This window comes from Balaenoptera ricei, chromosome 13 (assembly GCF_028023285.1).
Source record: "Balaenoptera ricei isolate mBalRic1 chromosome 13, mBalRic1.hap2, whole genome shotgun sequence".
Classification (NCBI taxonomy): domain Eukaryota; kingdom Metazoa; phylum Chordata; class Mammalia; order Artiodactyla; family Balaenopteridae; genus Balaenoptera; species Balaenoptera ricei.
In genome coordinates this window covers 43986727-44010078 of record NC_082651.1, presented here as the reverse complement: position 1 = coordinate 44010078, position 23352 = coordinate 43986727, and the positions used below count along the sequence as shown (strand labels likewise).

The 23352-nt window shown below is 45.3% G+C and overlaps 1 protein-coding gene across 2 annotated transcripts in view; it reads left to right on the top strand.

Moving 5' to 3' along the window:
- The first annotated feature begins 504 nt into the window (after positions 1-504).
- ARHGAP25 (Rho GTPase activating protein 25) overlaps positions 505-23352 on the top strand; it is a 49773-nt gene continuing 26925 nt past the window's right edge. The window contains exons 1-4 of one of the 2 annotated variants that reach the window (XM_059943154.1): positions 505-535; positions 2895-3094; positions 9836-9923; positions 15670-15786. In XM_059943154.1, the coding sequence (XP_059799137.1) occupies positions 2912-3094; positions 9836-9923; positions 15670-15786 (388 nt within the window). In that variant the 5' untranslated portion in view covers positions 505-535; positions 2895-2911. Of the gene's footprint in view, positions 536-2584; positions 3095-9835; positions 9924-15669; positions 15787-23352 lie in introns of those variants that run through there. The other variant, XM_059943155.1, reaches the window with a different exon arrangement.

Here is a 23352-nt window from a genome sequence, read left to right as displayed (position 1 = left end):
AACAGTTTCTGTGGGTCTCTGGGGGGTAGCCTGAGTCTGCGGGGACCTGAGTCTCCACAGCCACCACGTGGCACCCACCTGCTTTCCTCCTCTCCTGCGCTGGCTGCCTTTGGTGGTATCACCCTAGAAGCCTAGAAGCCCTCCCTCCCAAGTCTGAGACTGCTTCAGCTGGATGAGCACAGAAGTCATACTGGGCTGGGCAGAGGCTACCGAGGTGAGGAAAAATCCCCGTGCGTCTGCCAGAATCCCTCACTCTTCAGAAATTCTGTGTGCCAACCATTCTTTCCATCTCTGCCCTCTTTCTAGTACGCATGTGAGTCTTTCCATGTTACAGTTTCTGACCTAGAGAGACACAGCGCTGTGCACAGTTCTTCCACTTCCCTCCTCCCCACTGTATTCCTGCCCAAACCCTCCCCTGCTTCCTTCAGATCATTTAAACAGCCTTAGACCAAGTGATCAGCCCCAGAGTGGCTGTTCTTTGAGTTACAGATGGAAGGCCTTGAAGACTGCAATGAACTGAAGATTAAGATCAAAGGTAAAATTCTTAACTGGCGTGCCGGGACACACGGATATAAAACAAACCCTTTGCTAGCACATCGCTAAATGTTCATCAAAATGTCAAGTTACTTTTTTTTTTTTTTAATTTTATTTATTTATTTATGGCTGTGTTGGGTCTTCGTTTCTGTGCGAGGGCTTTCTCTAGTTGCAGCAAGTGGGGGCCACTCTTCATCGCGGTGCGCGAGCCTCTCACTATCGTGGCCTCTCTTGTTGTGGAGCACAGGTTCCAGATGCGCAGGCTCAGTAATTGTGGCACACGGGCCTAGTTGCTCTGCGACATGTGGGATCTTCCCAGACCAGGGCTCGAACCCGTGTCCCCTGCATTGGCAGGCAGACTCTCAACCACTGCGCCACCAGGGAAGCCACAATGTCAAGTTACTTTTTACTGCAACGGGGTATCGGGGTATCTGCACTCTTATGATATCTGTCTAATAGGAGGTTGAATCAAGTGTGTCTCGTGCCCTGGTGTACAGCATAGGATGATCTCTCCAGTCCCCGGTGGGAGGCGAGGGGTGACTGCAAGTTGGCACCTTGGGAATGAGGGTATGTGACAGGAACGCAGACCACCTGTGGGGTCGAGGGAGCCCAGAAAGGGCAGAGTCCACTTCAGACAGCAATCCAGGATGAGCTATGTAAGGGTGATAATTCTGGGTCCAGTTAGAATCAGTGGAAGAAAGACTCTGTAATGCTGTAAAAAATTCTGGTATTTGAAAGCGAGTCATGAATATAAATAAAAGACAAAAAATACAGGCCTAGAGGGAGATAGAAAGAAAGGAATCAAAAGCAATGAGAGAAGCTGTTAATTCAATGCATTGAAAATGGGAATAAAGGAAGAGGGAAAGCTTGACAATGCAGCAATATTTTGAAACGAAGAGGGAGGTTTAGGAGGTTCTCGAAGATGATCGATCTGCATCTTCGCAGTAGGAAGTAAAGTCATGTGTTGATAAAAATAATGAGTGACATTTGCTCACCTTGGACCAGGGACTGTGCAAAGTGGTTTATATACATTAACCTGTTTAATCTCCACAACAATTCCATAGAATAGGGGCTATGATGATCCTAGTTTAACAAGCAAGGAAACTGAGACTCAGAGAAGCTGCATAATGTACTCAGGGTCAAAGAGCCAAGAAAGGAGAAACTGGTCTTTACCAGGTGAGATGAGATTGGATGAGAGTGGAGTTGGCTTCGTTCAGCTTCTTCATGAATGCTCTGGAGACTGACAAAAGCTGGATAAAGGGATTATAAAATGGAGACTTCCTCCAGCAAGGAGGAGAATGCAAACACTGGAGACTGGCAAGTGTGGAGCGCACCGCACAAGGTCGAGGAGACACGGAGCTCCAATGCGGTTTTAAGGGAAATGTTGGACCAGCTGCGAAAGAAGGGAGGGGAGAATCTGAGGAAGGACATGTTGACCCCCAGGGGACCACAGGCCGGCTGATGGATCGCTGTGGAGAGGAGGGAAGGAGAGAGTTATCCTGGGTGGGAGTTACCATGGAGACAAGCTGCAGACACCTGGATCTAATCTGATGACAGGCAGAGCTCTTGGGTGAAAACAAAAGCAAACTACACGATGCACTGGGTTGGGGGGGGGTCTGGATTCAAATTCTGCGTCTGTGTCCTGGTGGCAGATTCATGTCCTTTTCAAATGCTTGTGTGCTGTCAGCCACATGGGAGGGACAACCCAACTGAAAACGTAGTAGGAAGGCAGCTACAGGGAGGCCCTTGGTCCAGCAGAAAAGGCTGTGAACACTCTCTGTGGGCGGGGGACAGAGAGCTCTTGACGACACTGGGCAGGAAGATTCAGGATGTGCCAGCATCCTGCACACTGGCTGTGTGGTCAGGGGTCGGGGGGATTTGGGGGGCCGCTGGGGCAGGGCAGGACTGGGCAGTGAGGTTGGGGAACACAGTGGCTCCTTCTGAGGAAGAAGCCGGGCAGCTTCTGGCTGCCTCTGCAGCTGTGTGGGACTCACCCTGAACCCTGAGAGCAAGAGGCATTATTTTCTCCCCTCTCTTGTCAGATATTGACTCCCACGCAGGAAAAAGGAAGCACCTTTTGTCAGATGCTGTGGCCACTTCCTCTTCAGAAGGCTCCAGCCAATCTCTGGCTTTGCAGAACGAGGGCGCCGACTCCAGCTGCCGGACCTTGAGGGTGTAGGGCCCCAGGGCCGGCGCTGATGGGAGCTGGCCCCTCGGCTGGCTCGCTGGGTTCCGGGGCATCCTCCCTGCTGCAGATCTGGACCCCTGAGCCCGGCCTCGCTGGGGCCCGGTGCTTCCCGGCCCCTCCCTGCACACTGCTCACAGCCCCTGTCAGCCCGCCTGTGTGTCCCTCTCCACAGCTCGGTCAAGGAGCGTGATGACCGGAGAGAAGATGGCGACCTTTCACCCCGCATCCACCCCCAACCCACTGGAAAGACCCATCAAGATGGGCTGGCTGAAGAAGCAGAGGTCCATCGTGAAAAACTGGCAGCAGAGGTACTTCGTGCTGAGGGCACAGCAGCTCTATTACTACAAGGACGAGGAGGACGTGAAGCCACAGGTACCAGTCTGGCTGTTCGCCCCCTTCCCAGGGCTGTCCCCTCCTGGGTGCGGGGGGGTGGATGGAGCCCCGCAGATCACTACAGACTCGCAGGGGGGATTCTTACTAGGATGAGACCCCTGTCCATTTGAAAGGACTTCTCTCTCTCCTTCTCACCCTGTGTGAGATACATAAACTGAGTTGCAGAGATGACAGGGTGATCCTCCTCCACGGAGCCCCAGGATGAGCGCTGGGGCTCTTCCTAAACGCAGCGCTGAGTCGAGGTTGGCACCGTGGTCTCAATGGAGATGTGGAGCGCAAGGGCTCCGGGAGAGTGGATTTGGGTTCAGGAAAATTGATTTGGGACTTTCATTTATTTGTCTGTTCAATCAATATTTATTGAGCATCTACTGTGCGCCAGACACTGTTCCAGGGAGTTGAAATAACTCAGTGACTAAAACAGATAAGCACCCCTGACGTGTGGAACTTAGAAGATGGGGAGGGGGGAAGCAGAAAGATAAACGTAATCAATAAGAAAATTATGCGGTTTGTTAGAAAATGACTAGTTCTATGAGGAAAAAATAGAATGGGGCTAGGAGGATCAAGCGTTTGGGGGAGGTGGTACAATTTCAAGAAGGGTGGCCAGAATGACTTCATGAGAAAGGGGACATTTGAGCAAAGATTAAGGAGGAGAGGCAATCCGCCAGGCAGATCTCTGGGTAAAGAGCACTCCAGGCAGAGGGGACAGCCAGTGCAAAGGCCCTGAGGTAGAGCATGTCTGATGTGTGTGGGAAATCACAAGGAGGTCAGCGTGGGAGCAGCAGAGTTAGGGGATGAAAGGGTCAGAGGAGATGAGGTCAGAGAGTGGAGCGTTGGGGGTTGGGACGCAAATTGTAAAGGACATTGTAGTCCCCTGTAAGGATTTGAGTCTTTACACTGAGGGCAATGGCAGGCCTGGCAAGCTTCCTGGCAGAAAGGGGTCATTCTTGGGTTATGTTGTAAAAAGATGGTTCTGGTTACCATGCTCAAAAACAGATCCAAGGCTGAAGGGGAGGAGGTATAATGGTAATTTAGGTGAGAGGTTATAATGTTTAGAATCTCAGTGGGCTGGAAGAAAATGATCAGATCCCTGATACACTTGAAAATACAGCAAACAGGACTTCCAGATGGAGTGGATGGGGCTAGAGAGGGCTTTGATCGTAAATCTTGGGCCTGGGTCTTTTCTTCCTGACTCATTGATTCCTCGTGGCTCTCGTGGTGAATGAGAGAAAAAAGGGGATGCTATTAACAGCTGAGAGACCCCAGGTGTAAATTGTATGTCTCAAGGCAACCAGGAGGACTGGACACCCTTTCTAGAGCTCACGCCTGTGGAGGTGGAAGAGTGGGCAAGGAACTTGTTAGGGAGGACAGACTCTAAAACTTTCTGCAGCCAGAAAAAAAGCCCCAAGAAGGGTGAGGATATTGAAGGTGGATGGCCGGGTAAGCAAAGAAGTGAGAAGGTCATTTTGGAAGAGGACAGTTCTCTCTAAGGGCAGGCTTGAGGCTCTGTGACGCATCGGCAGTGCCCGGTTAACCTCCAGTCAGAGGGCTGTGAGTGTCTGTCCCTGCAGAGGCTGGGGGAGGGGCCAGAGACCCCACCACTGCCTGGGTTCTTGCCCAGTGTCTTGTGCGTGGTAACCAGACTTTCTTCACTTTACGAACAGACCCTATCAGAGGCAAGCAATCACAAGCTAAGATGGGGTTCCTGGTACATTAATAGCCGAGGCAGGAAGTCTTCCCGTCTGCGGAGAGTGAGGGAGATGGCAATAATGTGTTAGCCTTCCCAAAGCAGCAGAAAGGGAAGTTCAGTGAGGCTTACTTCCGTGAGGTGTAGCCGGGGAGCTTGTGTTCTTTTCCTGGCTCTACTACCATCTGGCCATGTAATTATTTAATTTTTCTGGACCCCTCTTTTTTTCTTTTGTAAGATGAGACAACCATACCTGGCCTGCATCTGTCACAGGATTAAATGATATGAAGCACATGTAAAAAATTGTTTTGTAAAAACATAAACGGATGTCAAAGAGTAAAATAAATTATTGGAGGTCCTGGCTTTTCTCCCTTACTTTCGGAGGAGGAAACTCTGAGTCCTCTCAGGATTAAATTAGTCTGGGATAATTAGGTAAAGCTTCTTCTAGAATGACAAGTATGGTTTATTTTTTCGAAAACCTATTAATGTATCAGACCAATAAGTCAAGATCAAGAAGTCAAATGAGAAAAACCACACAACCCCTAAATAGATGGCTGAAAAGAGCATTTGATAAAATCCAAAACTCATTTCAGATATAAAAAGGTTTTTTAAAAAACGGAATAAAATGATAATTTCTCAGAATATTTTATTTTATATGGATATGAATATTTTGATTACAAAAGCTATATGGGTATATAGTTGGAAATTTGGAGGATACAGAAAATCACAAAGTAGAAAATAAGAATTATCCCATCAGTAAGAAATAACCACCTAAATCCTCAATTCTTCCAGTTTTGTCTATGCATATACATTTAGAAACTCATCTAAATGCAAAATTAGTATAATAGTATTCTTTAATTAAAAATTAACAATATGTCGTGAATATTGTCCCATATTATTAAATATTAGTCTACAATGTAATTCTTAGTGGTGGCAAAATAACTTATTTTATGGACACTCTATAAGTTGTTTAACCAATTTCCTCCTGGAAATTAGTTGAGAATTTGGGCTGATTTTTCTATGTTATTATAACAAACAAGAATTAAGTGGATATCCTTGTAGACTTTTCATATATCCATCATTATTTTATTAAGACAAAGAAAAGTCTATTCAAAATAAAATACTTTTATTATGCTATCATTTAACATTGTTTTGGGATTCATAGACATTGCAAATATCTAGACGTGAAATGAAAGATATGAACTAAATTCTTGGGAAAAATTAAAGGTCTATTTCCACACTATGTTTCACACCATTCATGATTCTGGATGGGTTAAAGACTTATGTGTGAAAACGAGTTCGTAAAAATCCTAGAAGAAAGTGTAATTATCTGCATGATCTTTGGGAAGTAGGTGTTTCTTAAGCATAGCAACAAAGACAGCACAAGGAAAAGACTGATTTAATTGCATAAATAGAAATGTCTGTACCTTAAAAACCAAAATAATAAGGTGAAAAGGCAAAAATAAACAGGAAAAATTGTAAACAACTATTCTTCCTATTTAAAATAATCTCAAATCTTATAAGAAACAGCAATAGGAAAATGAGCAAATGATGTAAATGGGCAATTTCCCAAAGAAATGTAATAGCCAAAAAGCATAGGTAAAAAAGTCCACTCAGTTATAATTAAAGACATGCAATGGAAGCTAATGAGATACCATTGTCCCCTTATCAAAATGGCAAAGATTTTCTAGAAATTCCAGTGTTAGTAAAGACTAGGGAACAGGAATTCTCATGCACAACTAGTGGAAATGAAAATCTGTACAACCTTTCTGGAGGGTAATATGCCTCTCAGAAATGCAAATTCTTTGACCCTGCATTTCTAATGTAGGGGTTTATAATAGTGATGTGGAAACAATGCCCAGTGGTAGGGGCTAAGTTATGTGAGGCAACTTTTATATATCTATCTGATAGAATATAATTCAGCTGTTGATGCCCTAAATTAATACTTTTTGAAATTGAAAGATGCCCATAATATAATTGCTTCGAAAAAAGCAGTTAACAGCAGAGGATGATTTATATGCTAATCCTATTCTTGAGGGGAAAAAAACAATGAATCTGTAATTTATGGGAAAAGGCTTGGAAAGAAATACACAGAGGTGTTAACTGAGTTATCTCTGAGTACCGGAGTTACACATAACTTTTACTTTTCTTCTTTCTCTATGACTAAAATATAAATTAGTTGTAAATTTAAAAAGAACACACATACACTACGATTCCTAAAAAACTCAAAAAACAAAAATCACTCCAGTAATCTTAGAGCAATCAGATGAAAAATGCCCTCATGTATACTGTTGATGTGTACGTTTGGTGCAGCCTTTCTAGAAAGCAATTTGGCCAGATTTCTAAAAGCCAAAAATATCATATCCAGAATGACCCAGTCATTCTGGTTTTAAGAAGCTATCCAAAAGAAATAATAAGATATATGCAGTGCTATTTGTAATGAGAAACATTAGACCAAATGTGCAACAAAGGAGAATGATTAAGTAAATTATGGGGCCCTCTATGATGCACCCTTGTATATGCTCTTCCAGGGGACCCTGGGGTTCAGGAGAAGGCAGTCTGTGCAGTTTTTCCTCTGAGTTCTCAGAAAGGTCTGTCTAGCTCTAACAGTATAATGCCCTGTAAGTCCATGATCTAGCTTCCTATAACTCATTCCAAAAGTTTCTTTGTCAAGGAAGTTGTTTAAAACAGAATCTCAGTGAATTGCCCTCAAGTCTCTGCTACAATGATGGTTTTAGACAATCCTGGCTTAGCTGTTCCATTGCCTCATCTGCTTTCTCTGAAGTTAGAGCAGAGAGTTGTCTATCAGGGGCGAGCTGGGAAATGTTTAACCAACAGCCCTGTGGTAGGGGAGTTGTTTTGGACACAGCATTTGCCAATTTCTGTTGTGTAGATACTCCCACTGTGTCTGATTCAAGCTACCAGCATCCCTGAACACAGAGTTGAGAAGGGATGTACAGTAGCGTAGCGTTAGATAGTGTTTCTACCACACAGATAGATTTGATGTAAATGACCGTATGAACAGAAATAATAGTAAAATAGAGCAAATAATTAGGTAAATAGAAATTTTTTTCTTTTCTTTTATATTTTTGTGAGATGATGGATGATCACCAAACTTATTGTGGTGATCATTTCATGATGCTGTGGGTCAAATCGTCGTGCTCTGCACCTTGAACTTGGACAGTACGGTATGTCAATTGTGTCTCAGGGGAATTGCAAGAAAAAAAAGAAAGAGAGAATTAGAAAGTGATGAATTCTGAGTAGTACTACCTTTATTTTTAGTATAAAATATTTCATTGTAAGTTTATATAATTTAACTTTTAATAATGGCTGTGAGTTATGGCACCAGAATAAAACACTATGTAGTTTTTTCAGACAGGAGGGAGTACTGCCTGGTAGGAAGATAAAGAAAGTGTCATTTCAGGGGTACCTGCCTCTCCTAAGTTCGTCTCTAAACGGTTATTTGATAGTTTCATCCAAAAATAGTGAAAATAAAATACAAAGTATGTAAATACCATTTATTGAACAGTTACTAGGTGCCAGGCTCTGTGTTAAGTGTCCTGAAGATACTATCCAGCAGCACAATCTAAGGGTCATTTTTTTTCTGAGGCCACTGATATTATTTAAAGATGGCGAGGAGCATGTAGGTGGTGGTTATTTTTAAGTAATAAAATTAGAGAAGTGTAGGCAGAATTTTTTTTCTTTTCTCTTGTCCTCCTTCCCCTGGCTCGCCTCCTTCCCCTCCTTCTCCTCTTCCCCTTTCTCTCCCCCCATCCGTTCTGCTTTCGCTTCTACTCTTTTTCTCACTCAGTCTTAGACATTTGCATTTATAGACCCTCAAGAAACATTTATTCTTTCAGGATTCTGAGCTGACCTGGGAGTTCCTTAAGACTCTTCCTTTATAGCTTTTCTGCTGCCAATCCTTTTCATCCACGATTTGTTCTAGAAACAAGACATCACTGTTTACTCAGCTCAGAATCAGACACACTACCTATGACAGCTAGTGAAATGTAAATTATGAGTAAGGAACTCTAGGACAATTAACTGTGCCCCCTCGTGCCGTTACTTAAACTTTGAAAGTGTTGGTTTCCTCATCTGTAAAGTGGGAGTGGCCATCCTGCCATGTTTCTGATTTGGGGGGCTGTTTTGAGGTCTAAGGAGATGTTGCATGTGACAGTGCACTGTCAATGGTAAAGCAATGAGTGTACACGTGGTGGAAGTGACTTGGTTTTCTGATGACATATTCATGTGTAAGGTCACAAATTCCACCCTCACTCCACCCCTCCCCCACAACGGGTCCATGATCCTCCTCCCCTTGCCCGTTCAAGGGACATTAAGCTGATGGGTCCAGCACTTCCACTGTGATGGTGAAAAGCACAGGGTCTGAACACACTTCTGAGATGAATTACCATTCTGTCACTTACTAGCTCTGTGACATTGGACAAATCACAGAACCATTCTGATCCCGAGTTTCCTCACTTGTAAATCTGTGTAGCAATACCTTGCCTGGAGAATTGCTTAAAGGACTAAGCGAATAATACACAATCAAGGTGCTCAGCAGAGGGACAGACACCTGGAGCGTGCTGCTCAGAAGTTCTTGCTGCTACTAAGTGCTGCATCGCCTCAATGAACCTGTGGTTCAGTCCTCAGTGCCCCTTTTGGCAGCCCGGCAGGTGGTATGGTCCCCCCCAGTCTCAGCATGGCCTCCACAAAGATCAGGTGTCTGGTTTGGCAAGGAATTTTGGCTCTTGGAAAGTAGGAAGAGGCAAGTGTTGGTGATGGCACCCTCTCAGCTCATTCTCCAGTCAGAACCGTGTCCGCCTAGCCTCTTTAGACACCTTGCTTGATCTCACATAGCTGCCACTTAATCTGACCAAGGTCTGAGTAGCAGAAGTGCCCCATTCGAAGCTGAGATGCCAGCTTTCCATGCTCCTCTCTGCTATCCCATCATTATCCTATCTGTCCGCCAACTTAATTTTAGTTCATAGCTGGTAATGTTTTTGCTTACCTTAAAGGCCTCGCTTTCAATCTTTCAGGGTTGCATGTATCTACCAGGGAGTACAATCAAGGAGATCGCCACAAACCCAGAAGAAGCGGGGAAGTTTGTCTTTGAAGTCATTCCAGGTAGGTGACGAAATGTGGGATAGACGTGCATCACGTTCCCATGTTACTTCTGACCCCAGAAGTCAAGGCTACATTCAGTGAGTCTGTCAACCAGCTAGCCAACCAACCTAGTAAGAATGCATAAGAGTTCTGTATATAGTTAATGATCCCATACTAGTTCATTAACGACATGTGTACTTAGTGGGTGTGCATCCGGTTGAGCTCTGTAAGCATCTCACGAGCACCTGCTTGGAGCCAGGTATCCACTAGGCGCTGGGATACTGATTGGAAAGTACATCATCCCTGCTCGCCAAAAGGAGCTCAACTTTGAAGGCGAGTGGGACAATAAAATGAACAGTTAAATTATAAATTGAACCATGTGAAATCGCCATGTTGGTAGGTCAAAAACGGTTGACAGTCAACAGTCTCATGTGGTTCATTATGACCTATTAAGAAATGACAACTCCGACTTACTGAGCACTTACTACATGTCAGGTGCTGTAATTTACCTATTGCACAAGTTAGCCACACACTGGAGGGTGTCTCTTTCTAATCAAGAGTTACCTTCCTCGAATGCATCTGGGGAAAGGGGAAGTTTGTCTCAGTTTGTCTCAAGGGGAGTTTGCTTGTGTCTGTGGAAGTCTGTCACACTGAGGCTCTCCTCCCTGTCTCTTGCTCCTTCACTAGCCCCCACCCCCACAACCAGCAGGAACTACAGAGCTGCGGGTCCAGCTATGCAGCCAGATTGCTGATGCCATGCTGACACAGCAGGGGAGACCAACGTCCCCTGAGTGCCCCTTGCCTTAAATTTCTTCTTACCTCTCACGCAAGGCAGCTGTGTGCATAAGAAACTTGATGGCAAAGTCAGTGTAGCAGAGAGGGTAGACGTGCCCCATCTGGAGCCAGCCTGCCCGGGGCCACATCCTGGCCCTGCCACTTACTATGTGTGTAATTGTGATCAATTATTTAATTTAATAATTTAATTTGATTATTTAATTTCTCTTTGCCTCTGTTTCTTTACCTGGGAAATGGGGACAATGATGATGATAGTGAAGATTAAGTAAAGAAATATATATGCCACGCTTGGTGCAGTGCCAAGTGTTTGAAGTTTTGGCAATAACTAGAGGAAATTGTAATGTGGAAACCAATCCCAAAACTGGCTCTGACTGTTTATAGAAAACAAAGAAAAACAGGTGTTTTTTTTTTTAAAGTTCAGCTCTTCCCAAGTGGCCCCCTCATGGACACTCCCTTGCTTTTTATCTGAGGGTCTATCCATTTTTCTTCCTCCTCAGAGGAAGAACCTACTTTTCCAGTCTCTCCTTTCTGGGATAACCCCACCCGTTTCCCACGAGGTTTCTTCTATCCCTAGGATCCCTTTCCCAGCACAATTCAAGGGATGTGACCATTCATGATGACACATGTCCCAAAACCTGATTTTTCAATCTGGGGTGACCCTGCTGAGAGCTCCAACTGCAAATTTACTGTGGACTTTGCAGTAACTTGAAGACTGCTGTTACTGTAGGATGAAGATTTGTTCTCTCATTGTCACTCACACTAACAGCTGTCTCCTGGGCTGCTGGGGGAATTCTTGGACAGATTCACACATGTGTGTATGTGCGCATGCACACACTCAACTCATAAGGACAAATAATTCTAAAGCAATAGTAAGGCAGGGAACCATTTTCCTAAAGACACCATCATTCTCAAGCTTCCACCTAACCTAAAATGAGACAACCCTTTATGTTATGATGTAGAGAATTTTCAATTCCTCTTTTTGTCATCCTCTTGTGCAAGACAATTCTCAGGGGCCAGCGCTGGCAAAAGAAATGGCCTTCCTAATCGGGGCCCCCTCTCTGTGATCACCAGTTTTAGCTGTGCAAAGGCCATAGAGAAGAATTCGGGTGTTGTTATGCTGTTTTTCTTTATTTGGAGCAGGCAAAAATTTGAGGCAAGCTTCTCCCTCCCTAACTACCTCAAGCAGAATAATTATCTGTTCTCTCACCCAAAGGGAGTCATCAGGGATGGGGGGTTTATTCCTTCTGCAGGATATGTAGCATTTAATTCTCATACTGCCTTCTGAAATGTTACACCAAAATTATTGAGCACCTGCTACGAGCCAGGCACTATTGTAGGAACTGGGGATCCAGCAACGAACAAAACAGCCTGTATGCAGCTTACAGTCAATGGGGGGAGACTGAAAACAAACCAAATAAATGAGAACATTGTATAGTTTTATTATGGGAGAAGTACTATGGGAAGAAAGCAAAGAAAGAGAAAGTACTGGATGAGGTGGGGATGGCAACTGTTGATTTGTCATTTGAAATAGAGCGGGAAGAATAGACATCATTGAGAAGGTGACCTCTGAGCCAAGATCGAAGGAAGTGAAGGCGTGAGCCAAGTGCACATCTGGAGGAAGAGCATTCCAGGAAGGGGAACAGCCAGTGCAAAGTCTCTGAGCCTATTTCTTGTGTTCAGGAAACATCAAGGAGGCCAAGGTGGTTACAATGAAGTGCTGAGAAGGGAGAAGAGTAGTTGATTTGGTCAGGGGTGGGCATAGGTTTTACAGGCACTGGTAGGCAACTGTAAAAAGTTTAGTTTTTGTGCTAGAAGGATGGAAAGCCATTGGGAGGTTTTGAGCAGAGAAGTAACGTGATCTGACTTTTGTTTTAAAACTCTTTTGAGTTGAGACTAAAAAGGAGCAAAGACGGAGCAGGAACACCAGTGAGGAGTTTATTGTAATTATCCAAGTCAGAGATAGTAACAATGAAGGGGGTGAGAAATGATCAATTTCTGGACACATTTTGAAGGTAGAGAGGACTTCATCTGCTGATGGATCGGATGTAGGAAAGAGAAGTCAAGGTTGACTCTAAGGTTTTCACGCAAACAACAGGAAGGATGGCTTTCCTGAGATTTGTGCATGTGACCAGTTTTGGGTGGAAGATCAGGGCTTTAGCTTTGGACGTATTAAGTAATTAATTCAATTTTAATGATAAGGAAACCAATGTTCAGGATAATTTAGCTACTGCTGTGATAGAGGTGATGATAGGATGTTAGGGGATTTAGAAAAGGGAGTCCCCACTCCCTTCGGAGTGCGAGAAGGAGGTTTGAAGGAAAGGTCCTTAGAGAAGATAACATTTGCACTAGGTTTTAAAGGATGGATAGGAGTTCCTTAGGCAGGGGAAGAAAAGAAGGGAGGTTCCTTTCTGACAGGGGTAACAGCCCAATAGGTGACACAGGCTGAACACACTGTTTAAGTCAGAGGAAGTATGTGCCTGAGGGCAGAGATGCTGTCCATGGGCTCTGTATTAATGTCAGGCAGTTTCCCTCAAAGACAGCTCTCCCTTGCACCCCAATGTGCCCAAACATTCGTTTTTTTGAAGGGTAACAAAGAATTTTCAAATTCCCTTTGGTTCTTGTCTCTTGAATCTATCTTAATATTACCCAGCCTCACCTTCCTTAGCCTTTGGGATGACTTACTTCTCAATCCATCTTGTCATCAGCTCTTCTAATCAGAAAGATCAGTCCATGGAAGTCCTGGTCATTGAGGAACATCCTGAGAGCTGGATATTTCTCAGTGGTGTTGCCATGATGGAACTAAAGGAATCTGTCAGGAATGAGAGAAAACTGAGTAGGCATGTTCTTGATAACGTAATAGACTGGAGTGTAGGCATGGTGGAGAAGGATACCAGATAAATTTTGGCCAAGGTCAAATTTGAAGCACTATGGGCTGGTGGAAACTATTGGGAGAAAGACCCATGGCCTTGCCTTGAGTTTGGTGATAACTTACTGGGTACCAATGGGCAAGACCCTTTGCATCTCTGGGCTTCAGTTCCATTATTTGTAGAGCGGAAATGATACTAGAGCCCTACTCTATTACTAAAGAATGTTGTGTTTCCTATGGGATTCTTTAGTTCTGCCCCGAGGGCTTTTTACTGCCCATCTTACTTCTGGAAACACCCAGTTTCATAATGTTCCTCAGTGGCCAGCACTTCCATGGGCTGACACTTCTGGCCAGAAGAGCTGATGACCCAGTGATAAGACGGATTCAGAATCAGGTTGTCCCAAAGTGTAAAAGAAAGTGAGGCTGGGTAATATTAAGACAGGTTGAAGAGACTGAAAACAAAGGGACTTTGAAAGTATTTTGTTGCTGTGTAAGAAAATACAGGTTTGGGCCCAACTGGGCAGCTAGAACAGGCTCTTTTTTTAAGCTTTTTAAAAGTTGAAGTATAGTTGATGTACAATATTATATAAATTACAGGTGTACAATATACTGATTCACAGTTTTTGAAGGTTATACCCCATTTGTAGTTATTATAAAATACTGGGTATATTCCCGTGTTGTACAATATATCCCTGTAGCTTATTTTATACCCAATAGTTTGTCCCTCCTAATCCCCTACCCCTGTATTGCCCCTCCCCCATCCCTCTCCCCACTGGTAACCACTAGTTTGTTCTCTATATCTGTGAGTTTGCTTCTTTTTTTGTTATATTCACTAGTTTGTTGGATTTTTTAGATATCATATATAAGCAATATCATACAGTATTTGTTTTTCTCTGACTTATTTCACTTAGCATGATGCCTTCCAAGTTCATCCATGTTGCTACAAATGGCAAAATTTTGTTCTTTTTTGTGGCTAAGTAATATTCCATCATATATATATATATACCACATCTTCTTTATCCATTCGTCTGTTAATGGACACTTAGGTTGCTTCCATATCTTGGGAACTGCAAATAATGCTATGAACATCGGGGTGCATGTATCTTTTCAAATTAGTGTTTTTGTTTTTTTCAGATAAATACCCAGGAGTGGAATTGCTGGGTCATATGGTAGCAAAACAGGCTCTTTTTGAAGGAAATGCCCTGATATTTTGAGAAGAATGGGTTGATGTCCCCTAAAGCAATGTGAGATTTAATAGTATCCTGTAATTGAAAGGGATTGCTGTTATTTTCTTGTACTTTGTAAGACCTATGTTTGATGTGCCCCTTCTCCCTCTCCTCTCCTTCTCTCTCCCTAGTTTTCTCTCTTTGTCACTTTCTCTTATGCTTTCTCTTGGTCTCCTCTCCCCACTCTGCCCCCTTGTCATTTCTTCCACCCTTTTGTCCATTTGATAACACCAACCCAGGACAGACTACAGATGTCTGTCTGTAATCTTGCGTATAAAGTGAAAACGATAAAGAAAGTCCTAACAAACTTCATTTGTCCATCAGCTATGTACCGAGAGCCTACCATTTGCAATGTCTTCATGCAGGCAGGAGGGCAGTAATCCTGAACAGGAGGCACCGATTCATAAGAAAGGCATATGGTGCTCATTGCCCCTCCCTCCTGAGTTGCTGTTCCCTCCTCCAACCCCACAGCTGAGCTCAGGGTAGCCTAGGAAGTTATCCATGATGGGCGTGATGGACTTCGCTTTCAGAATCGTATGGGCTGAGCCTGTCTCCTCTTGTACTGACACCGCCCCTTGAACTTCCTCTTAATTTTTGATAGGAAATGGCTTCTGTCCTCCATGGGGACAGATCTCAGCCCAAATCATCTCAGTTGCAAACCACTGAGTTCAACGATTTGTGTATAGGATTAGAGCTCCAGCAAAAACAATAAAGGTGCGTAGATACTCAGTTCTGCTGAGGAAAAGTAGATGCTTTTGTGCTGTTTGACTGCTTGTTTAATTGGACCAAAGAAGCAATTCAGGCTCAGCTTCCCCTCGCTGCCCCTTGCCCTGGCCCCTGACCAATGTATGACCTTCATTAGTGTTACTTCTTCCTCCAGCCTCATGTGACCAGAGTCGCACGGGACAGGACTCCTATGTCCTCATGGCCAGCTCCCAGGCGGAAATGGAGGAGTGGGTTAAATTCCTTAGGAGAGTCGCTGGCACACCCTCTGGAGGTAAGGACTCCTGCAGGCTTTCCTGGACAGGTGTCTGTGACATCTCAAGGATGGGAAGGAGGTAGATTCAGACAAGAGCTTTCCTTGAACAGTGTTCAAAGAAGACCACCAGAGGACAACTCCGAGGCCATGCTTATTGCCAAGGCTCTAACTTCCCTCCCTGGGTGATCTCAAAGCCAACTCCAGATTAGCTGGAAGGACTGCAAGCCCTTTGCACTCATTGGCAAATGTGTGTGATGCCCTGACGCAGTCCTTTCTCCTCTCTGGACACAGTGTTCTCATCTGTAAAACGAACAGGTTGCACCAGCTGACCCCAGTTCCTGGCAGCACTAACCTTCAGTGGTACCAAGAGCCTGCCCAGCTATGGGGGTTTGGGAACCCAAGAAGGTCGATGGCAAGATCTATGCTGAAAGCATAAGTTAGGCTGATCAGCACAGGAAACTAAAGCTGCTGTCCAGAATTGGGGTAGTCACAAGGGGGAGAGGTTCCGGAATTGTGTCTGCAGTCTTACAGGTACACAGTGAATTCAGGGTTGAACACTTTTCTGGGTTACTAGTGTTTGAGTTTATAAGCTCAAGTTCAAGGTTACAAGCTCAAGTGTTTGAGCTCTCTGAGAACACCTGGTGTTGTGTCCACACTACAGGAGGGCCCTGCCTGTGAATAACTAATGTGAAAAAAATCTGAAATTAACCAACAGGTGAATCCAGTATGTGTTTTTTCCTTTCATAAAAATATGAAAGAACTGATGACACAATCTCAAGTGACCATTTTCCTTCAACTTTTTTAGGAACACACTCATTTGTGTCAACTCCAGGATAACAGTATAATTTATGATTATTTATCAGTTATGCTGCCTGTTATTTTGGAAATTATTTGGGGGGGCGCTGTTATAGCTCAAATATTAAATATTTATTTGATTGCCCAATAGCTTCTCTCAAAAATTATGAACATCTTAACAATTTCGTGGACATTTGAAAAAATTTAGGAAAATAATCACTCCTAAAACTACCAGAGGTGTTTTTATATTTTCCTTCCAGCTGATGTTCATATGTACATACTTGTTTCTCAGGATGACAAACATAGGATTTATGCAGTTCAACACCTTTTATTTTCTAGCTTAATTTTCCCAAAGGGCTGTATAATCTTAATGGATAAATTTTATCCAAATGATGTTAAGCAAGAAAGAGGTATTTACTGGGCAGGTGCAAGCTACTCCAAGAAACCAAGGGCAGGAACTTCCAGGAAGACTGAAGGGACTGGGGCTGAGAACTGATCAACATGAGCTTATCCTGCCAGTTTCCCTGGGGCCACACAGCTTCCCATTCCGCTTTTCTCTGCCTGCCTGTTTTTCTCTCCTTAACAGCCCTCTAGCGCTCACGCCTGTCCCAGACACTGCTGTGCCAGCCCCAGCTTTCCCATATTTATCCCTGGAGTACCAGCAGAGGCTGAGCTCAGCCTCTACTACCGCCCCATTCCAAACTCCTGGCTCAGCTGCGGTCAGGATCTGGGGCAGGGAGGAAGTCCTGTGGCCAGTGACCTGCCCAGGAGGGGGTGCGAGAAAAGAAGTGACTTGGATGGGACAGCCTAATTTGAGTGCCTGCCTCATACAAATAGCTGCAACCTATTACAAAAAAAGAGGAGAGTAGTTTCATTAACCATTTCCCAATTCCTAAACGCAGTATTTTTTATGGTGCTAATCAGGTTGAGATGAGGGGTTTATTTATTAAAGCTCTGTTATGTGCTGCTCAGCCTGGATGGTCTGACCTGTGACCTTCCTTATTGCCCTGGATTGTGAGATGGCTGACATTTTCTGTTTTCCCTGGTCCAGTGCTTTAGGCTGTCTGCAGTGACAAGGGTAGCACATGTCGTCTAAATTATGCACCTGTTCTGAGTCAAAATGCTGTGGAGGCACTGTGCGTACCAGCATCTATGCCCCTTGTGGCGCTCTGCTCAGCCATGTCAGGGCGAACCGCTGCAATGGTCATAACCCACATGGGGATTTCTCCCTCACCCCACTCGGAGGCCACCACCATCAGAAGCAAGTCAAGCGTAAGTCCTGTAGGCAGAGGAAAGTCCAAGGGAGGAGAGATAAGAGTCCAGCACTATTTATGTATTCAAAGAACAAGGTCTGGATTTGACGTGGCATCTCAGATTGAACCAAAATCAGACATCTCAGGATGAGAAGGCATTTTAAGACAGCAGAGTCCTGTCTGAGGTCTTGGGACCAGTCAGACATTTGCTCTTCCTGTTTGTAAGTCAGGAAACTTCAGTCCTGAGGAAGTAAATGATTTGTCCAAGGGGCCCAGCTGTCGAGGGGCAGGCCTGGGGCTCCTGCCTCCGGGGAGGCCCTCTTTCGCCTTGTAAAGTGCCTCTGATCTGGGTCTGCTAGATCGGCAGGGCATGCCCCCTCGCACGCTGGAAAGTCACTGAGGTATGTTGTTGCTGTCTTTTTTTCAGCTCTTCATGAAACTTTCTATGACTTTTCCCACCCAGAACCTACCCACTTCTCACCACCTCTGTTACTTGCCATTCTGGTTGAGGCGCCAGACTGCCTTGTTCGAATTGCAGCAGTGGTCTCCAAACTCTCTCCACGCTTCCAGGCTCGCCTTCTTGTAGTCTGTTTTCAACAGAGAGAAGAGTGAGCTTATTAAACCTGTCATCTCAAGACCTTCTCTGCTCATTACTGTCCAATAGCTTCCTTTCTCTCTCAGAGGAAAAGTCAGAAGCCTTATAAATGACTCCACACACAATCTGCGCCCACCCCCATGACCTCTCTGACCTTGTTTTCTAGAACCTTCTCCAGTGCTCATTTCACTCCAGCTTCACCAGCCTCCTTGCTCTTCCCCAGACACCCTAGGTACATTCCTGCCTCACGGCCCTTGCACTTGCTGCTTCCTCTGTCTGGAACCCTCCTTCCCCAGGGTGCTGCACGGCTTGGTCCCTTGCTTTCCTCAGGTCTTTGCTCAAACTTCACTTCAGTGAGCCTTCCCCTGATCGTCCCGTTTGACATTGAACCCCTTCCCCACCAAGTCATTCTCATGACAATTCTGCAGAGCTGAGGCTTCCTCCTGCCCCGACTCCTTTTCTGGCTCCCCTGATGGGAGAGAGGGTCCACATGGTCCCCGTGGCATACCTAACTTCTTCCCCTCGGCTCCTTCTGCCTCTGAACACGCCTCTTACTTTGTCCGATTTGATTCTGGGACCAATTCCAGTGGGTGTGTGTTGGGGAGAGGGGGAGGGTTCCCCACGCGTCTAAGCAATTCTTGGACACCAGCTAGGTGTTCTACAATTTAACTCAATTTTGATACTATCTACCTGGAGATAGCTTCAGATTTCACAGATTAATGGCTCAGTCCTACAAGACTGCCCTCATATGCCTATGGCAAGTCCAGATTGTACCCTGTGCGTCTGACCAACCAGCTACAGATTGGAAGTTCCACAACCCCCTCCTTGGGCTCAAATAATTTGCTAGAGTGGCTCACAGAACACAGGAAACCAGTTTACTTACTAGATTACTGGCTTATTATAGTAGAACAAAGCTCTGGAACAGCCAGATAGAAGAGATGCATAGAGAAGGTATGGGGAACGGGCACGGAACTTGCATGCCCTCCCCCAGCGCCATTCTACCTGCACCTCCTTGTGTTCACCAACCCGGAAGCTCTCTGAACACATCCTTTTGGGCTTTTCTGGAGGCTTTAGTACATAGGCATGATTGATTAAATCATTGGCCATTGGTGATTGAACTCAATCGCCAGCCCCTCGCCCCTCCCTGGTGGGTGGGGCTGAAAGTTCCAAACTAATAATCACATTGGTTGGTTGGTTGGTTCCCCTGGCAACCAGCCCCCATCCTTAGCTGGGATCCAAAAATTACCTCTTTAACATAACGAAAGACACTTTATCGCTCTCATCGCAGGAAATTTGAAGAGTTTTAGGAACTCTGTGCCAGGAAATGGGTGGAAGACGAAAAAATATTTCTTATTATACATCACAATATTGCACATTGGAGAGCAGCTCTTTGGTGCTCCTTGGTGTTCCAGCCTTTTCCTTCCTAGACAGCCAATTTATCTCTCTCTCTCTCACTCCCTTTTTTTTTTTTCTTTCTTTCTTTTTTCTTTTTTTTCCTACCTTTTCTTAAGGGCCCAGCTGGAAAGGTTAGATTAATTTTTTCCCAGAAGTTCTGGATGCAATTCTAAGTTGTCCCGAATTACGAAGGAGAAAGGGAAGGGAGGTGATCACACCTCAGCTTCAGGTGACTTGTTCCCAGGCTCCCAGCTGCCCACTTTCTCCAAACCACCTCCCCCTTTTAGTAAGAGGGCTCTGCCTTCCCTGGATCTCAGCATTGAAACCTGATCTCCGTCCCATCCCCAGGAGGCTGGCAGCCATATTGCAAATTGTTACTCAGTCGGGACCTGCTTTGCCTCCTTCCTGCAGAGGATGGCTTTTGAAGTTTTCCTTGGGCCATCACCGGGTGCAGAAGCACTGCACTCAATTATGCGTAGCTCTGCTCCACCCAACCAGGTTGAAAGACTCTGGGGCAGGTCTCATGGTTTAAGCGTCTTTGTGTGTTTGCCAGCACTAGGCATGGTTCATGTAAATATGGAATTGTTCTATGCCTCAGGTTCCTTTTCTCCCTCTCATTTCTTTAGGTCTCTGCAGCCTTCAGAGCAAGATTTCACAACCCACAGCCCAGCGTAGCCTGTGGGAGTGTGGTCTCTGTGATTCACTGTTACCTCATGTGTCTTGCTTCTTTCTCTCTGGCTAAATGGGACATTACGAGGCATGATTTTTATTTATTTTCATTAATTCCCTCACCTCCCTTCCCCTGAGATCCTAACACCAGACGGACACTTATTTATTCATTTACTCAACAAATATTTCTTGAGCATGTGTCACGTGCCAGGCGTGGCCCCAGCACTGGGAGTACAACAGTGAGAGAGAGAAGAAGAGAGAAAAAAAGAAAAGACAAAGTCTCTACTTTCAAGGAGCTCACAGTCTAGCAGGAGACACAGAAAGGAAACAAAAACCCCAAGGAAAACCATAAAATTACAACTGCGAAAAGTACCATGAAGAAAAAAACTCACGGTGCTATGTAAGGGGAAAAAAAATGTCTTTGTTAAGAAGTTCAGGGAAGGCGTCCCTGAACTAGTGATGATTAAGCTTCTATCTGAAAAGCCAGTAGAGGCCAGCTAGGCAGAGAAGGGGGAAGAGGAGCAGTGTCCCAGTCAGAGGAATAGCATGTGCAAAGGTCCTGTGGCAGAAAGGAGAATGGGCTCTGGAGTGAGAGGAAGGCGAGAACAGTGGAGATAGCTACGTTAAAGTTGTGGGTCTTCATCCTAAAGTGGCTTGGATGAGGGTGGGGGTGGTGGAGATGGAGAGAAGTAAACAGGCTTGCTTGTTTCTGTGGTAGCATTGCCAGGACATAGGAGTGAATTTGACATGGAAGGAGACTGTGGTGTCACAGATGAGTCCTCCTTTCCTAGGAGCACATGGAAGGGTGAACTTGGTTGGCAGCATCACACTGCCCAGGACCCTTCCTGGCAGTCCTTCCCTGCCCCTGCCTATCCTGCCCATGAGGCTGAGAGTCCATTTCAAGTCTCCTGGGCATGTCTAGTTGGCCTGCTGCACTCTTTGCTGAATCTTCTCAATGGGAGGGGGGAAATCATCTCATTTTACCCGGCAACCCACCTCCAAGATCCTTCTCTCTGAATGCTCCACTGAGCCACATGCAACTCAGTCATTTCCAGGGAAGGGTAGGCTGGCTTCATCAGCGCTAAGTGAAATCCTGTGTTCCTGCCAGAGGCTTTGATATATGGAGCGACGTTGGTAAGGGCTGTGTGTGGGATTTTTTTTTTTTTTAACCCACCTCCCTGGTATTCCTTGAATGGCAGTTGACAATTCGCTGCTAAGTAAAAGGAGGCACTTATTTTTATTGCGGGGGCCTTGACAGCTTTATGTTCACTCTTTAAAAGCCGAGAGTCATGTGTGTAAAGGTGAGTGGGGAGGAGAAGTAGTGTGGGAAGGAGGAAGGGAGGGCCGGGGCAGGTGCCGACACATCCCATGGTTTCAGTGCCGGAATCTGAACCTGAAGCAGTATTGACAAGCATGTGTTGATCTGGAAGCAAGAGGGGACGGTTCTTGCAGCTTGGGGAGGAGGGAAGGTCTGAGCCTGGCCCAGCAGAAAGTACGATTCCTCGGCCCCCGCCATGCCTCATATTCCCAGGATGCCGCGGTGGGAACCGGGCTGTGGCTTTCCTGCCCTGGCACTGCTCTTTTGCTGGAATTTCAGGAAGAAAACCCCCAAGCTCCAAAAGAAAGGTATTTCTTTCCTATTTTGGGATTCAATTCTTCCATGAAAAGACACTTCGCCCAGCTCCCCTTCCCTCTCCTGTCTGAGAGGGGCATCCTCCTGGGACTGAACCTCTGAGGACGGGGCCAGTGCGGAGAGGGAGGAGAGGGGCAGGGCGGGCTCTCGGTGACCTGGGCTGGACTGGAGGTGGGGTGGGAGGGGCTCTTGTCCTGAATCCAAGAGTGTTGGAGCGATGATGAAGTAGGAGCTAGGTTAGAAAGGAGGTGACAGCTAATTTTTGCTTAACGGAACCAACACAGTGTTCTGGGGTTTTCCAGCAAATCTGGGGAGAGGGCTTAAGAAGTAAAGAATGGAGGATGGCTTGTGAGCAGAAACTGCGCAGCTTACCCCTCTCTCTCTTCCCTTGAGCATTGCTGCCGTCTGAAATTTCACCTAGACAATTTTATTCCACTGAGTTTAAACAAGAAAGATTAAAGTACCGATTTTAGAATCACAGGGCAAATATGACCTTGAACAGATTCCTAATCTGAGTCTCAGTTTTCTCATCTGTAAAATGGAACAATTGTAGGGTTCTTATGAGGACTAAGTGAGAGCACACATGAAAGCTTTTAGGGTAGTCTGTCATACATTAGCTTAATTAATTAAATGTATTAATAATTAGATTACATATTATAATTAATTAAGAGTTGTACCTGTTTAGATGGAAATGCGTCTGTTAATGGTGACGGGTCCAAAGTGATGAGGAGTTCCGGGTGGATGAGTGGCCGACAGAGGTTAAAAAGAGCAGTAGGGCACTAGTACCCTAAAGGACTGAGTGCAAGCTAGGAGGGCATGGCATAGAAAGGGAAGCTGGGTTTCACCTCTTGGAATCCTTGGGGTGGGAAATGGTCGTTGAGTACCTGTCTACTGTCTTCCTCCTTCACTGGTCCCTTCCCTAGTTTCCCTGGATTTTTGGGTTCATCTATTCCCTTATATTTAGGCTCTTTCATGTCCACCCAGGATCAAAGGGTAGCAATCAGGATCCAGAAGTCAGCGGTAGGTAGAACTCACGATTGGGTCTTTGGAGTTCCAGGGATGTTTTGGATTCCGAATTCATCATATGCAGTGTGAGATGAAAAGTGACCAACCCTGACCTAGACAAACTGAACAAACAAGGATGCCCTTTCTCTCATGTTAGAAGGGACCTGTGGGTCCTGATGTCTCTAGAGCAGGTTGTGGCCATTTCTTGGTAAGAATAACTTGGCCTGATTTCTAGGCTG